General features: G+C 45.4%; 2 protein-coding genes across 2 annotated transcripts in view; one reads left to right on the top strand and one right to left on the bottom strand.

Moving 5' to 3' along the window:
- Nucleotides 1–4,508: 4,508 nt before the first annotated feature.
- On the top strand, nt 4,509–10,989 carry NDUFB4 (NADH:ubiquinone oxidoreductase subunit B4). The gene is made up of 3 exons (XM_067545997.1): nt 4,509–4,802; nt 8,966–9,112; nt 10,806–10,989. The coding sequence occupies exons 1-3, from the start codon at nt 4,605–4,607 to the stop codon at nt 10,866–10,868; spliced, it is 408 nt and encodes a 135-aa protein (XP_067402098.1). The 5' UTR covers nt 4,509–4,604; the 3' UTR covers nt 10,869–10,989.
- Nucleotides 10,952–16,557, bottom strand: part of HGD (homogentisate 1,2-dioxygenase) — a 47,563-nt gene continuing 41,957 nt past the window's right edge. The window contains exons 15-16 of the mRNA XM_067545994.1: nt 15,076–15,257; nt 10,952–14,348 (exon numbers count right to left, since the gene is read on the bottom strand). Coding sequence (XP_067402095.1) covers nt 14,217–14,348; nt 15,076–15,257 — 314 coding nt within the window. The 3' untranslated portion in view covers nt 10,952–14,216. The remainder of the gene's footprint in view (nt 14,349–15,075; nt 15,258–16,557) is intronic.

Below are 16,557 nucleotides of genomic sequence, written 5' to 3'. Positions count from 1 at the left end.
AGGGAATTTCATTGCAAACTCAATTCCACCGGTGGGCCACATTTGAATTACGCATCAGCAGAATTCTCACCGCATCCTAGTCTCCTCCGCGAAATATCGTGAGGAACGATATTTCGGCAGCAGATTGCGGCAAAAGCTCGCAGCTCCTTCTTTCTCCTGTCTTGCCATCCGCCGAAAAATCACGCGCCCTCCACCCTTTTGGCAGCAGATGGCGCTGCGGGATACATCATAAAGTTTGACACCCCTGCATTAGGATGTGCCTGGGCACACCCGGCACACGCCTATGGTGAAATCCCTGTTTATGCAGTCATCTTTAGAGTTCCTTTAATCACCTTTACATGCATTTACTTCTCATAGTACCTACAGGCCAGGGGGACAAAAGAATAGCACAAGTGTGTAGGGACAAAATCAGAAAGGCTAAAGCACAACATTATTATACCTTGCCAGGGACATAAAAGACAATAAGAGAAAGATGAAGGAAAGTATAGGACCTTTATTTAGGGGGGAAGGAGAGCTGGCAACTTGAAGAAGGCTGCAGTGTTTAATGACTATTTTACTTCGGTCTTCACTAAAAGGTTAATGGTGAACAGACACACATCACAATTAATATTAACAAGGGAGAAGGAACACACGCCAAAATAAGGAAAGCACAGGTTAAAGGATATTTAGGTAAGTTTGATGAATTCACATTGGCACAGCCTGATGAAATTCATCCTTGGGTATTTTAGGAAGTAACTGAAGCAATCTCAGAACCATTAGTAATTATCTTTGAGAACTCATGGTAGATGGGTGAGATCCCAAAGACTAGAGAAGGGAAAGTGTAACAGGGTGCTCCATTCCCATTCTGTGATGCCCCAGAAACCTATCTGACTGTCCACTAAGGAGCAACTTGATGATGGGAGTATAACTAAATTCACACAAACACCAATACTGTCTCATGCAGTAAAGTATTTACAGTGTTTCTTGTCTTTTCCCACAGAGCCAGGAAGGAACAGAAGTCTCCTTTCTTTGAGATCTCAGGCCATACTATGCTGAGTTCAGCTACCCACCTGATCCTTCCCTTTCTCTGCCTTTAGCTGATGGCTACCTGGTTCATCAGCCCTCCCATCATGATCAACTAATTAGCTGCATATCACCAATCAGCTTTCTCCAGGGCACCTGACTGGTGCCTAAATGATCAGAGTGCTAGCTTACATTTAGCTTCCAGCACTTTGTCACAGAAAACATAGTATCTATCTTTAAAAGGGGGAAAAAGAGGACCCAGGAAATTAGACACCAGTCTGCCTAACTTCAATACTTTTGGAAAGATACTGGACCAAATTATTATACAATTTCTAAGCTTCTAGAGGATAATAGGGTTATAAGGAATAGACAGCATGGATTTGTCAGGAACAAATCATGCCAAACCAATCTAATTTTCTTCTCTGACAGTTACTGGTGTAGTGGATGGGGGGAAGCAGTAAATGTGATATCTTCATTTTAGTAAGGCTTTTGACACAGTCCCACATGACATTTTCATAAACAAACTAGGGACACTTGGTTTAGATGAAATAACTATAAAATGGGTGCAAAACTGGTTGAAAGACAGTACTCAAAGAGTACTTATCAATGGTTCACTGTTAAACTGGGAGGGCATATCTAGCAGGGTTCTGTAGGATTCAGTCCCGAGTGCAGTACTAGTCAATATTTTCATTAATGACTTGGTAATGGAGTGGAGAGTATGCTTACAAAATGTGCAAATGACATGAGGTTGGGAGGGGTTGCAAGCACTCTGGAGGACAGGATTAGAATTCAAAATGATGTTGACAAATTAGAGAATTGGTCTGAAATCAGTAAGATGAAAACCAATAAAGACAAGTGAAAAGTACTTGGAAGGAAAAATCAAATGCACAACTACAAAATGAAGACAAGCTGGCTAGGTGGCAGTACGGCTGAAAAGGATCTGAGGGTTACTGAATAAGAGTCAACCATGTGAGGCAGTTGCAAAAAAGGCTAATATTCTGAGATGTATTAACAAGAATGTTGTATATTAAGACATAAGGAGTTAATTGTCCCACTCTGCTCAGCACTAATGAGGCCTCCGGTGGAGTACTATGTCCAATTCTGGGCACCACACTTTAGGAAAGATGTGGACAAACTGAAAAGAGTCCAGTGGAAAACAACAAAAATGATCAAAGGTTTAGAAAACCTGACCTATAAGGAAAGGTTAAAAAAATGGGCATGTTTAGTCTTGAGAAAAGAAGGCTGAGGGGGAACCTGATAGCAGTCTTTTAATATGTTTAGGGCTGTTATAAAGAGAATGGTGATCAGTTGTTTTCCATGTTCATTGAAAGTAGTAGTAGTAGTAATGGGCTTAATTTGCAGCAAGGGAAATTTACAATAGATATTATGAGAAATTTTCCAATTATAAGGATAGTTAAGAGCTGAAATAGGCTTCCAAGGGAGGCTGTGGAATCCCCATCATTGGAAGTTTTAAAGAAGAGGTTAAACAAACACCTGTCAAGGATGGTCTAGGTTTACTTGGTCCGGTTTCAGCACAGGAAGCTGGATCTGATAACCTCTCAAGGTCATTTAGTGCAGCCCTACATTTCTATGATTCTGTGCTACATATTACCAGAATACAATATATTCACACTACACTGTGATAATGGATGGCGCTTTTAAAATCCAGACACTTTGCTCAGAACCTTTAATTAGATCTGATATTGCTGCAAAGCCTTAAAAACTATCAAGCATATCTGGAGAGTTGGGGGATTCAGCAGGTGGTGCTGTGTCACTGCTGATCACAAATCTAGGGGATGCTGTGCCTCTGGAGGTGCTGTCTACACCTTACAGATGAAAAGGAAAACTGATCATAAAGATCCTTTGCCATTTTTGGCAAGAATTGGGATCTTAACTTCGGTGTTCATCATGGCCAAATTCTATCACTGGTATTTAACAATATAAGAAAATACTACAGCATTCTGATACAAGGCTCCAAAACACTGCAGCTGACAATAATGATACTAAAAGTATTTGGGCACATGGCATACCACCGTATTTTTTTTAAATGGCATGCTACCTACTTAAATCCCCCTTATAACTTCTGCTAGATGCAGTATTTTACTTAACTTCCTGGTCATAAACACTTGTGTGCTCTTGCTGATCTCTATTAAGTAGGTGCTGTATGTTGCCACAGAGGTTTCTCTGGTGGGTGAAGTGATTCTCTGTGCTGTAGTGTAATTTATAATCAGTTTAAATTTTCAGAATGGTTTGAGATCCTTCAGAATGAATATAGCTGTGGTCTTTGTGGGTTGTAGTTCATTCACTACAATATTATAAGGATGACTGATAATGAATTCAAGGGGAGGGGCAGTCTCATGATGCTGTATGCTGACATTTTAGTGCCTCACCATGTTGTCTCCACACATCAGTTTTGTGCTATGATACTATTTACCATTATTACAAATATGAACTAACCAAGCAAAACCCTTTCTTGTATCACCCCTATTTCACAGATAGAGAACCTGAAGCATAAAGTGACTTGCCACAGGGATTCATCTTGCAACCCTTACTCAGGTGTCGTCCCCCTGAAGTAATTCTCCCGTAACGACTGCGGGCCCCACCTCACATTGACGGGAAGGCACCAAGAATGGAACCCAGGGCCCTGCCTCTTGGTCCTGAGCCCACCAACGTGCATGGGCCAAAGGTGTGATGCTCAGGACGGAAGGGACAGGAACGATCCTTATTTCCTGGCTCCACTCACCTGCTCTTCATCAGGGCTCCGTATCCGAGGGTGGTCAATGCGGGCAGGTTTGTGCCCAGTCTCGCGGTGGGTGATATTTCTCTGTAAGCCTGGGTGACTGGAATCAGACAATTGCACGTGATGGGAACCTCAGGCTTTTTCTACAAAGGAAGCTCCCGGCCCTCCTGAGAGGAGAGGAGCTGGAGCCCATGAGGGGGATTTCGCTTAACGACTCAGGAACCAGGGGGCAAAGACACAGCGACACCGGCCTCTTGCCGAGCCCCTTTCACCAGCACAGCTCACCACCCGTCCCACTGTGTAAGGCGAGCAGCCCCACAACCCCCCCGGGCGCTAGGCCAGTGTGCTCAGCCCCGGGCCGCTCCCCTGGGGACTGAGGCAGCGCGACTGGCCCTGGGCACACACTGGCCGGTCCTGGCGGAGCATGAAGGTCTCCGGGCTCCCAGCTCGACCCCCGTCCCCGCCAAGCGCCCACACAGCCCTTCCGAGGCAGCCTTGTAAGCCAACGTGTCCCTGACCCCCGCCCGGACGCTGGGGCCGCGCTCCCCGCGGGTCGAGGCCTTGCGCCCAGGCCTGCCAGCAGCCGGCCTCCTCCTGTTGCTATCGCACCCCGCAGCGGGCGGCGCTCGAGCCACCCCCCAGGGGACGAACGGGAAAAAAACGGCCGCACAGGGAGGGGCGGGGCTGGCCTGTGAGTAACCATAGCAACAACCCCAAGCCCCCGGCACGTAAATCCGGCGGTGGGGGGAGGGGAGGGGAGGGGAAGGGAAATAGACGCGGGCGCTTCCGCCTGTCTCGAGCCGCAAAGCGTGAGTGACGCACGCAGCCGCGGTGCCGCCGCCGCCGCTTGTGGCTCGCCAAGATGGCGATGCCCTGGACGACCTCCAAGTACCGCTACCGCCCGTCCCGCCTGGCCTCGCTGCCGCGGGAGCTGGACCCGGAGGAGTTCGACATCACCCCAGAGAAGCGCCGGGCCGACGAGGAGCGTCTGGCGATCCGCGCCCGCCTCAAGCGCCAGTACCAGCTGCAGCTCAACGACCCGCGCCGCACGCATGTCATCGTGAGTCCGCCCGGGCTGGGACCCCCCCCCCCGCCGCTCGCGCCCCATCCTCCCCCTCCCGCCCCCGCCGCTCGCGCCCCATCCTCCCCCTCCCCGGGGAGGCTCCGGCTGCCCTGAATCCCCGCGCGCGCGCGGCTTGAGGGTTGCGCGTCCCCGCGAGGGCGCGCCCGGTCTCTGTCTGTGACCAGCCCCGCGCGCGCGCCCTGACCTGACCCGATCCTCGTCCCCAAGCGGGCTCGGCTCTGCCCGCCCCTCCCAGGCCCGCGCGCTCTGCCCACCAGGCCCGCGCGCCCCGCGCTGCGCGGGAGCCGGGCTAGCTTCTCTCCCGCTGGAGCTCCAGCTGCAGAGTCAGTGGCGGAGCGAGTTCCCCCTGCTGGGGCCCCGCCGCTCTCACCTCTGGCCTGGCCTAGGCACAGAGGCGGCACCAGGTTCAACCCATTCAGCAGAAGAGCGCTAGAAACTTCACACCCACTTAGCTAAATCAGCCCATCGCAGCTTCAGTTCAACCCCTGCAAATCCGTGTGTAGACCCGCTCACAGGCTCTGTCAGCTGTGCTGCTAGAGGCAGGCTAGGTGCAGCCATGTCAATCCCATTTCATCGATTCCTGCTTGGGACTTGGGTCGTTTCCTGAACTGTCAATCCACCATGTCTGGCAAGGCCATGGACTCACTCCCACGGTGTTCTGTCCTGGAGGAGCTGTCCATAGCCCCTTCTGTAGATGAAGCAGCTGTCCACAGGCCAGTCTCCAGGCCCTGACCGCGTTCCTCTGAAAGTGTACGAATGTGGAGGTGCCCACCAGATCAGGAAGCTCACCAGCCTTTTCAAGACTTTGGGAACCTGGTACCTTGCCCGGGAATATAAGGATGCTTTCGTAGTCCATCTGTACAAAAGGAAAGGACACACATCTAGCTGTGAAACCATTGCGGAATTTCACGGCTGTCTATAGCAGGGAAGATCCTTGCACAGATTGTCCTGGACAGGCTCATCTCTCTCCTAGTGAACTCTGTGTATCCAGTGTCATAGTGTAGCTTTCATGCTGGCCATGGCTCCATGGACATGATTTTTGCAGCCTGACAAATGTGAGAGAAGGCTCATGAACAGAATTATGATAATTTTTGACTTGACCAAGGCTTTTGACATTGTGAAACGTAAGGGCCCATGGAAACTCCTTCATAAATTTGGTTGCCCAGAGAAGACCATTACTGTCGTCTGCTCATTTCATGATGGCCAAGTGATGGGAGTGTTAAGACTTATTAGAAGCTTTCCCTGTCACCTATGATACCAAACAAGGATGTGTAATGGTTCAAGTCCTCTTTGCTATTGTCTTTTCAGCCATGTCCTTGTTTGCATTCCAGGACTTTGACAGAGGTGTACACATCTGGTTCAGACTGGATGGGGGGGTCTAGTCAATCTACAGTGACTCAGGGCTCGTCCCAAAGTAATCAAACAGCTATAAAGAGAGCTCCTGTTAGCTGATGGCTGTGCCCTTATTGCACACACCCTCAAAGACATTCAGCTTGTTGTGGACTGCTTTGCCTATGCCTCAGAATGCTTCAGTTTCACAATCAGCCTGAAAAAGATGGAGATCATGTACCAGCCAGCACCAGACCACCAGCGTCGCTAGCACCATGATCCCATCATCGCAACTGACAATGCACCCCTCAGCTAGGTCTGGAAATTCTGATGCCTTGGTAGTACATATTCTAGCAGCACCATGTTGGATGATGATATCACACAGCACCTGGCATTTGGCAGGCTCACCCACAGGCTCTGGAAGGAGCATGGAGTCTGCCTCAGAACCAAGATAAAAATCTACCCCGCTGTTGTACTTGTCTCTGTGGCTGTGAGACACGGATGCTCTACTGACACCACATCACACAGCTGGAGAGCTTCCACCTTGGCTGCGTAAGATCCATTTGCAACATCAAGTGGCAGGTCAGGATCCCCAGTACTGGTGTGCTTGAGAGGTGCCAAATCCCTGGCATCAAGAGTGTGCTCGTTAGGGCTCAGTTTCGCTGGATCAGACGTGGTCTGCATGGAGGTTTCCAGTGTACCGAAAGCAGTGCTCCACAGCCAGCTGAGCATAGGTGCCCGATCTAAGGGTCAGCCCATCTTCGGATATAAAGACACCTTGAAGGCCAACCTCAAAGCATGCAAGATATTAAAACCTGGGAACTTGTGCTGGAAGACCCATGTGGCGAGGTCTGTGTCATGAGCCCATGTCCACTTCTGAGGAATGATGTGTAAGGCTGATGCCTCAAACACTTCCCCCCGACAACAATTACACTTATAAGACGTGAAACTGCATTTGCAAATTCAGGATTAGACTCGCTTCCCATGTGAGAAGCCATAAAAATAAATAAAGCCAGAACTCAAGTCGGCACTAGCTGAACAATCCTCCGTCAAAGCAATCAGAGAATCCATCCTTTTAAGGCAAAGCCTAAATCTATTCTGGCAGAGGAAAGGGCTGTCTCAGGTTCACTCATTATCCCATCCCTTGTGAACTCAAGGAGACTTGGAGATTGTCACTTAAACCTCATTCATGTTTTTATTTTAGAGGCAGAATGGTCAAGAAGCTAAGGTGTAAGGTAGGGAATAGTCAGATCTGTGTTCTCTTCCTAGCAAAGTCCTTAATCCTTTGTGTGACCTTGGCCATGTTGCTACACTGCTCTGTGTTGCAGTTAAGTAAACAAAACTTGTGTAGAGGGAAGGGTAACTAGTCCAACGCTATAGAGCTCATGTCTGAGCAGAGATTAGAACTCTAGTTATTGACTTCCAGGGCTCTGTTCTGTCCTCTAGGTGATTTGTCTCCTTCACTAAGATCCTTTTTAATAAGAGTAGGAGTTAAAATGATATATTGTTTTTCACTGGCCATATATCATAAACCACAAAAATATTCAGCTGTTACCTAACTCTTCAACTTCAGGGTGGCTGTATAAATGTGAACTAATGAATCCTTAGAGCCTTTGGTGAAATAGGCTGTCTTTATGAATAAGCTTTGACAAAAAAAAAAAAAAAATAGTTCTCTGGTTTTTATATATAAACCACCCATGCAATGTTGGGAATTTGAAACCCCAAAGCCTTGAGAACCGAAAAGTGGAACTGCCAAGTTTAGCTTCACCTTTCAACGCTGAGAGAAGTAAAATAGGTAAATGCATCTATAGTGAAAAGTCAGTTGGACTTTAATTTCTTTCCCAGTTTTAACTAGAATTGTCATTTCCCACATAAGGGTTGGCAAGCCAGTCAGTTGTCTGCCTATTATTTGACCACTGTTAAATATTGTCAGCTGTTCCAACAAGAATGCCCCGATGTAGGTGGTGGCCTACCTTTTTGGTTGCATCATAGTGCCTTTTGTTAGCAAGCCTTCTTAAACGTCTTGATCACTCACTTTTCTACATGCTAATGACATCTGTTGGGAGTGTCTGGGAGGTAAAGTAACTGAAAGTTGAACATCTTGAATGGCTAGAATCTTCTAGAACAACCACTATGCATGTGTATCTTCGTGTATCAATGTACATGGTGGTTTACAAAGCACATTGAACAAGTTAAGCAGGGTCCCTGCCCTAAAAAGCCTACACTCCAAAACGACTAGACAAATGTACAGAAATTAACTCAAAGGGAATGGGAGAAGGAGAGGAGGTTTAATTACTGTGAGCCCTCCTCCACAACACAAAAAGAAAAGATGCACAGCCAGTAAGCCTCTCTCACAGCTATTAAACCCCAGCGCCTCCCTCGTCCTCAGCAAACAATCCACAATAAATGCCCATGGAAATAAATCCCCCACTCCCCCCTTTCAACAAAAATCCCCCTTTATAACTTGCCCCCATACCACATGTCCCCAGCCCAACCTTGCTGATGTGAAAAATTCGATGCTAATGAGATGTGACATCACATTGCTGTAGACTAGGGGTGTAAATATCAGTTACCAAAGATAACCATTTAAACTATTATAATTATATCAGTTAACCGTTTAACTGAAGTGACTCCTTATTGTTACTGTTCTAATAAACTTGTGCTTTAAAATATTTAACCATTTTTTTGACGTTGTCTGACTGGCCAATTGGCCAGTTGTTTTTGGACCAGTCAAATGCCAAATCCTAAGCTTGCTAATGTTCATAGTGCTGCAGTTTAGCATTGCTCACTGTGCATTGCCTTTAATTTAGGAGGATCCTGCCATGCTCCGTTGGGCCTATGCTAGAGCATTCAACGTTTACACCAGTGGCCGGCCCACTCCCAAGACTTCCCTGTTGGGTGCATTGGTTGGGTTAGGACCACTTTTCTTCTGGTACTACGTCTTTAAAACTGAAAGGGTAAGTTTGTTGACTAGGCATGTACAACGTTAATAAAAACAAAGCTATAATGAATGTGCATACATGGGGGAGTAGCTGAATAGAACACCTCTTCCTGCGGGTGGGAAAACTAGTGTGGGGAGAACAACCCCAAAGCAGTAGGGACTGATTGCAAAGCCATCTTCTAAGAGTGCTGTCTCATGCCCAAAGATGTATGTGATTTTTGTTTGGCCACAGAAACTAGTTTTTCTGTTATAACAGGGCTCTTAATATCATTTATGTAAGCAAACTGCAAGAGAGACTTTTAAGAATAATTAGCAGCTAATTGAGTTTTTAGAAAACACGTTTTATCTGTCAATTCATAGATGACCAAGCTGGCAAGGACCTTCTAGATCATTCATTTTCCACCATCCCATGAAATAATTTAGGGAAGGTCTCACTGCCAGTCTGTTTTTTTGCATTTGGACATGCTACCTTAATACCTCTCTGGCAGCCTAAAACTTCGTGGTATAAAATTCTGATCAGCGTTAGAACATTTCCCATGTGTTCAGATTTTTGGGAGAGTGCTATCTAATGTTTAATCAGAGCTGTCACTGATGTGAAAAGCTGCTGTGTAGCTTAAAGGCAATAAAACCCTGGTTGACCTGTTGAATCACTGACTGAGAAGAAGTGCAAATTTAAAGAACTCATACATTTTTTTTTTTTTTTTTTTTTAAAGGGACAGTATTTTGTAGGTTGGGTCCAAAATACAGAATTTGTTTTTACAGAACCTGTTGGGGGATTGTTATGCAACTTCAAATGCTTTTTAGTTGAATATGAACATCTGCTGCAGTTTCTTGCAACCCAAATGCTTCAGCATTGACCAGGCACAAGAAAACCAGAATATGAAATTGGCTGAATGAATATAAGTGAATTTTGCGCACACACTGACAGAGGATATTTAAAGCTTTCAACTTTATCACAAAATAGTCCTGGGAGTAACCTCACCAGTTCCTTTCTTTATAACGGATGGAGGAAGGCGGTGAATTACCCCTTCTCCAAAGTACCAAGGGTGTAAACACCAAGAAAGGAGGTGATTGTAAACTTTTTGAGGTAGGAATAGTCTCTGTTCGGTGTTTGTACAGCACCTAGCACAATGGGGTCCTGATCCATGACTGGGATTCCTAGATGCTAACACAATATAAATAATAAGGTGGTGCAAGGTGGCAGAATGAGGATGAAAAGTGGACAAAGGAAAATGTAGGTGGAACATCCAGTGATGTTTTCTGACCATGAAATGTATTAAACTGTGGGTTATTCACCTAAGTGACTGGGTGAAAGCTCCATCAAGTTAGGATGTTTTAAATTAGTCAGGACAAAACTCTGAAGAGAATATATTATAGGGAACAGTCCTCACTGGCTAATGGAAGTGGGGTAGATGTGCCTTGATAGAGGTTTATTGCATCTCTGTTCATCACTTTGTTTCCAAGGATATGAGCCACACAGCTTCTTCTGCATTTGGATGTATTGCATTTCTGGTTGATGTGCGCAGGTGAATGACTGGCTATTTTGTCCTCCAACTGTTTCTAGAGTACTGTTTAATTGGTGCTGTCTCTAGTATCTGTGCTTAAGAACTTGTGTGCTCTTTCTTCTTAAAGATCAATCTGTACCATGCATATCTTTTCTTTCACGGGATAGTGATTTTTGTTTTTGTTTTGTTTACTTCTCAATACAGAATCGTAAAGAGAAACTTATCCAGGAAGGCAAATATGTCCGACCATTCAAGTCCCTCTTCTAAGTTCCTGGGAATTGGATATTGCAGGGCTGATGCTGGGCTATTCATAGAAAGTGCTGCATATTGTTCATTGATGAAAAGACTAATCCTCTATCAAAATAAACTTGGTATTACCGTCCTAGGACCATGACTTACTACAGAATCTTCTTGTCTAAAACTGAAATCAATCCGATTACAGACAAAATGTGTACAAGAGTTTAAAAAATACACTAATTTTTGCCCTTGAATGCATGTTCAGAATTTCCATTTAATCCATGGGAGCCACACACCCGTGTCTAAGAGCAGCCTGAGGATGAATTATAAAATTGATAGCAGGTTAAAGTGTCAAGCGAATCCAAGAAATTATCAGAGTGGCTATCTCGCTTATACTCTCAGAATTTGTCTTGGACTCCGTTTAGTTATGTAGCTGTATTCACTCTAATCAAATAATGGGCAACTTCTAACTCCATATTTTGAACAATTCATTAGACGGACTGAGCAGGTTAGAAGGTTGCCTGGCTCCTTTCTTTCAAGAGCAGCAGCCTCACATTAAAGCAGTTCACCAGGCTGGTTTAATTGTTCACCACGCTGCCACAACTTGAGTTGCTGCCTGGCTGCAGCTGAGGTGGAGATACATAAACAGAAAAGTTGATATTTCTAACCAGAAATTTAGGGAGGAGAGTGAGCAAGTATAAAAACCCTTGTTGCATGCCTAATTTGCACATAACTCTCAGTGTCAGCCGTAGAGAGGTGCATATAGCAGGAGGATTTCAAGCATGCAAATGGTCTGGGACCCTAATGGGTTTACCCCTCAGAGAGAGCAAAAGCTTTCCCCTCAGTTCCTATAGCACTTTGGTTTAGGGCTTGTCTACATTTGAAAGCTAATGTAGATTAAGGTAGGGTATGAATTTAAAGTACAGTAGCTATTACTGAATAATGCCATGTGTGGACACTCATTCCAGAACAAGAATCTTGTTCCTGGCTTAATCCCCTTTCAGAATTGATCAGGAACAAGTCCATGTGTAGACAAGCATTTAGTTTCACCCTGGGCCAGTTCAGTGAATTGAATTCCTCTGGCAGATTGATTTTTGGCACGTGGGCTCCCTTGAGTTTTCTATTTTAGCATAAATGTTCCATGGTAGATGTTCTATAATACTCTGCCTGTACAAAACATATTCTAGCCAAACATCTTGTACAGGGTCAAGCCCCTTATTGGCATAAATTAAACAAAAAAACCCCTAGATGTCTTTGCCAAATCCTGTGCTCTAAGCACTAGACCATTTACATTTGTCTCTCCCTCTTCTGGCAAATAAATTGTGTGGTGCTTGTGCCCCTCTTCTCAAGGGAGGAGTGTAGATTATTGCTGACAAGGGGCTGATGAAACTGCTCCAGTCCCAGATATGTACCCTGGCCTCTCCTTCTTTGTTGAGTCCACTAGAGCAAGGGGCCTTGTCTACATGGGAAAAATGTGCTGATTTAATTAAAAATTGGTTTAGAAACAGATTTAGCTAAATGGGTACAACCTCTTGGGGGCGGGGGGCACTCGTTTGGTTTGAGTGCTCTCTAGTGATTGGTAAAGAATCAACTTAATCTAAGATGATGTAAGGTCCTCCCTACAAAACAATGGGGAGTCTAGGTTGTAACTCAACCACTTCACTGCATGTTAAAAGCCTCATCCAGTAAGAGGGTGGGGGGGCATGCAGGGCTTGAACCTGGGGTCCTCCATATCCTGGCTGAGTACCCCAAATGCTGGAGTAAGGGAACTCTTTTTTTTTTGCCTTCCCTTGCCACCTATTTTGTGTGGAGTTAGGCAGCCTCTGAGCATGCTACTTGATCAGGCCCCATACACAATTTAGATGGCTGAACACTTCTCTCGTCTCCAGTTCGTGAATTGGTCTGAGGCTCAGGCGGGAGATAGATGCCTGGATACCTAGAGGGAGGCAGCAGTGCGTGTGTCCAGTGGCAGAAGCTTAGGCACCGATGGAACTTTTACTGCAACAACCATAGAATTGTAGGCCTGGAAGTGACCTCAGGAGGTCATCTAGTCCACTTCCCTGCACTCAAGGCAGGAATAAATAATAACTAGACCAGAAGTAATAACCAGAACTGGACACAATATTCCCGTTGAGGCCTTATCAAGGCCGAGCAGAGTGAAAGAATTACTTCTTGTGTCTTCCTACAACACCCCTGCTAATACATCCCAGAATGATGTTCACTTTTTTTGCAACACTATTACAGTGTTGACTCATAGATTGTGATCCACTATAACACCCAGATCCCTTTCCACAGTACTCCTTCCTAGGTAGTCATTTCCCATTTTGTAAGTGTACAATTGATTGTTCCTTCCTAAGTGGAGTACTTTGCATTTCTCCTTACTGAATTTCATCCTATTTACTTCAGACCATTTCTCCAGTTTGTCCAGATCATTTTGAATTTTAATCCTACCCTTCAAAGCACTTCCAACTCCTCCACACTTGGTATTGTCCGCAAACATTATAACCATACCATTATCTAAATCTTTAAGATATTGAAAGGAACCGAATCCAAGACCGATCCCTGCAGGACCCCATTCGCTTTGCCCTTCCAGCTTGACCGAACCACTGGTATCTACTCTGGGAATGGTTTTCCAACCCATTCTGTTACCATCTTGTAGCTCCATCTAGGCACTGAAAGAGTTTAGGCATCTACAGGGTTCAGCAGTAGCCAAGCAGGAGTTTTGTGCATCAAAGCGGTGCCTAAATATTGGATTTAGACATCTCGGTACCTTTGTGGAGCCCACCCTTAGTGCTGACTAACCCAGACAGATGTTGCTGGGACAGAATAAAGCATTAGTGGGAGCTGAAGGGTGGGCTCTGTTGCTGAAAGGGTAACTTTCCCTTAATTGGCAGTAAGTCTGCTGGATTTAAGACCTGACCTGGCTGATTCCTCTAACTCCTATTCTTACCCTCTAGCTGAAAGATAATTCCTCCATTATTAATTAATTGTAAATTGTTAATTAAATTGTTGCTTGTGAGCATCCCCTTGTGAAAGACATGTCCTAGCTTCATGAATGTCCTGGAAGGGAAGTTAAGCCTCACCTCACTTCAGTTCAACATGGAGAGTTCACACCACCTCACCTTGTGTGGGAGCCCCTGGCACAGGTATTGCAGCTCTTTCCGTCACAAGCAAAGCTTTAATTGGATACTTGAAAGCTTAGAACTGTGGTGCTTTTCAGTGCTAGTTACATAGATGTGCAGGAGCAATTCATGGAACCAGTCACTACTGGACTGGTGCTCACTGTACTGACTGAGGCTTGTTCCTTTGCCAGCCCTTGCCCCTCTGGCTATCGTTGACTGTTTCCCATCACTGTGACTGGCCTGAGGTCACTTCTGTCTACTTGCTGCTGGGATCAAAATGGCTTTTCAGAGGTTCCCAGCACTTGTAGTAGTTCTTATCTAGACAGTTGGAGGTCTTGAGGCCCCACGTGGTAACAGCCAGGCTGAAGGAGGACTCGAACATGAAGGCCTGTTGGGAACCACAGAAAGTACATTAGGGCAGGAGGGAATCTGAATACATGCATAGTGATCATGCTTTATTAGGCATAGACAGGAAATACATCAAAGGTCCAGTATTGGCCAGACACTAGCTCGTAGGTACTCATTTGGGGGAGATTCCCAGCTGGTGCCAGCCCAGCATGACTGCTACCTGCTCAGTCAAAGGGAGAAAGCTTCTGGCTGAGCTCACTAACCCTGTTCGTAATGCCCAGTGAGATGTACCACTGCAATGCTGGTGTTTGGCAGGTCCCAAAAGGAATTTTGGAACCTGGCAACATCCTGGAAATTCAAGTCCATCCAAAAAATCCTGGGAGAGGGGCTGATGGGGGACCGTTTTCTAGAGCGAGTCATTGTTATTCCTCGGTTGGTCTGAGGTACTGGGACATGGTGCTTTTGTCCCCACAAACTAAGGCCAGAATGTCCAAAAGAGCTAAACTCCCCCTTTACGAACCAGATTAAGTGGCCAGATTGCCAAAAGGGCTCCCTCAGCATGTTGTGTCACAATAGGGGAGCTGAGCCGTTACGAAAATCTAGCCCCAATTTTGGGTGTTTTGCACTTCAAATCTGTCCCTAAGCACACTTCCAACCGGGAGAGCAAAGGTCTGAACTGCATTTCTGATATCCACATTGGTAACGTGCTGCTGCTAGATCTTTTACCTGGCTGTGAAATCATTTTATTTGCTCTTTAGGGTGCTTACCATGGTCCCTTCTGCTACTCTCTCAGGCACTAGCTTGGCTTTGCTTGCTTTCTCAAAACACACAGCATCTGGCCCATGGGGTGTCATCATGCTGTGCAGGCTGCCTCCTCCTGGCTGGAACCCTTCTTCCTTCGCTTCGTAGTGGCCTTTGATCAACCCCATGAACTCACTCATACAGTTCCCTATAGGAGTGGAGAAACAGTTAATGTTACAACGCACTACCATTTGCACTCACCACAGCTTGGCCGTCATCCACTTGAAGATCACAAACTAAGTACAGCTGGACCAGCCCAGTATTTGGATCAGTGACCTCCAAGCAACAGCAGGGATGATGCAAAATGTAGCGTAGATGAGCCAGTATGTGGTGCTCTTACGGTTGCTCTATACGCATGTTTCGTACCACTACATTTATATGGACTCAGATACTGATATAGTCAAAGCAGTACAACCTGCTCATCTAGATGCAGGTATGCAAGGAGCTCATACTGCATACCAATATAAGCACCTATAAACCAGTATTACTGCATCCACACTAGAGGGTTGCACTGCTTTAATTATATTGGTACTAAAACTGTGTAGACTAGCCCATAATACTACTTAGCATTTATAGGCACTATTTATAGATCGCAAAGCACTTAATAAAGGAGGGGTATGATTATTATCCCTTGTTTGCAAATGAGGAAACTGGGGCAAAGAGTTGTGAAGTAACTTGTCTGAGACCGCACAGTAAGCCAGTGACAGAGCCAGGAACAAAACCCAGGCCTACTGTCACCCACTCCAATACCTTATGCATTAGGTCATGTTGCTACACATTTTTGTACAACCTCTGATCCACATGTGTCCTGTAACGTCTTGGAATATTGTTTCATTCTTTTATACTTAATTTTCTTGGTCATAAAAGTCCAATGTATCTTTAATCATTATGGGCCAAATTTTGCCACTGCTGCGCATGATGAGTAATGGTCCCACCAAAAGCAATGCAGTAAGATCTTATAGAACACGCTCCCACTCGTGTGTAAAAGCGGCTGAATTTGGCCCTTGAATTCGTATTAAGGTATGTTCTCTTCTCCCTAAAGTATGTTTATTTTTGGCCCGATTCTGCAAACAACTGCCACATGTAGTGCCCACTCACCTCACAGATCTGACTGTAGTGGGTCTGCTCAATGTGTAGTTAGCATTATACTTGGCCAGAAACGTTTGTAAGATCAAGCCCTATTGCTGTAGCTGTGTATCCATTTTAATCAGCAGTGCACCCTTTCTTAAATGCAATTCAGAGGATGAAGCACTTAACTACAAAACTAATTTAGCAAGATGTATATGCAAGCAAATGTTCACTACTGCCCATTTGTAATCTGTAGTATCTTGTGCAAGAATAGTTTACTGATAATTTTTCATATCAATGGCTCCTGGACTGTGTTTGGGAGGCACAGAGTATTACACAGAAGTGCAAGATGATACATAATCGTAGCTAAGGCTGTAAAA

This window comes from Emydura macquarii, unplaced genomic scaffold (genome assembly GCF_026122565.2).
Source record: "Emydura macquarii macquarii isolate MOO-44397 ecotype Brisbane River unplaced genomic scaffold, CSIRO-AGI_Emac_v2 contig_1119, whole genome shotgun sequence".
Taxonomy (NCBI): domain Eukaryota; kingdom Metazoa; phylum Chordata; order Testudines; family Chelidae; genus Emydura; species Emydura macquarii.
Note: the sequence above shows the minus strand (reverse complement) of the source record. Positions and strands in the feature narration are given on the sequence as shown.

Bases quoted from the DNA above. Each gene is read 5' to 3' on its own strand.
- NDUFB4 (XM_067545997.1), top strand. From the start codon at position 4,605: ATGGCGATGCCCTGGACGACCTCCAAGTACCGCTACCGCCCGTCCCGC. The intron at 4,803-8,965 runs GTGAGTCCGCCC...CCTTTAATTTAG, and splicing joins CGCGCCGCACGCATGTCATC to GAGGATCCTGCCATGCTCCG. The intron at 9,113-10,805 runs GTAAGTTTGTTG...TTCTCAATACAG, and splicing joins ACGTCTTTAAAACTGAAAGG to AATCGTAAAGAGAAACTTAT.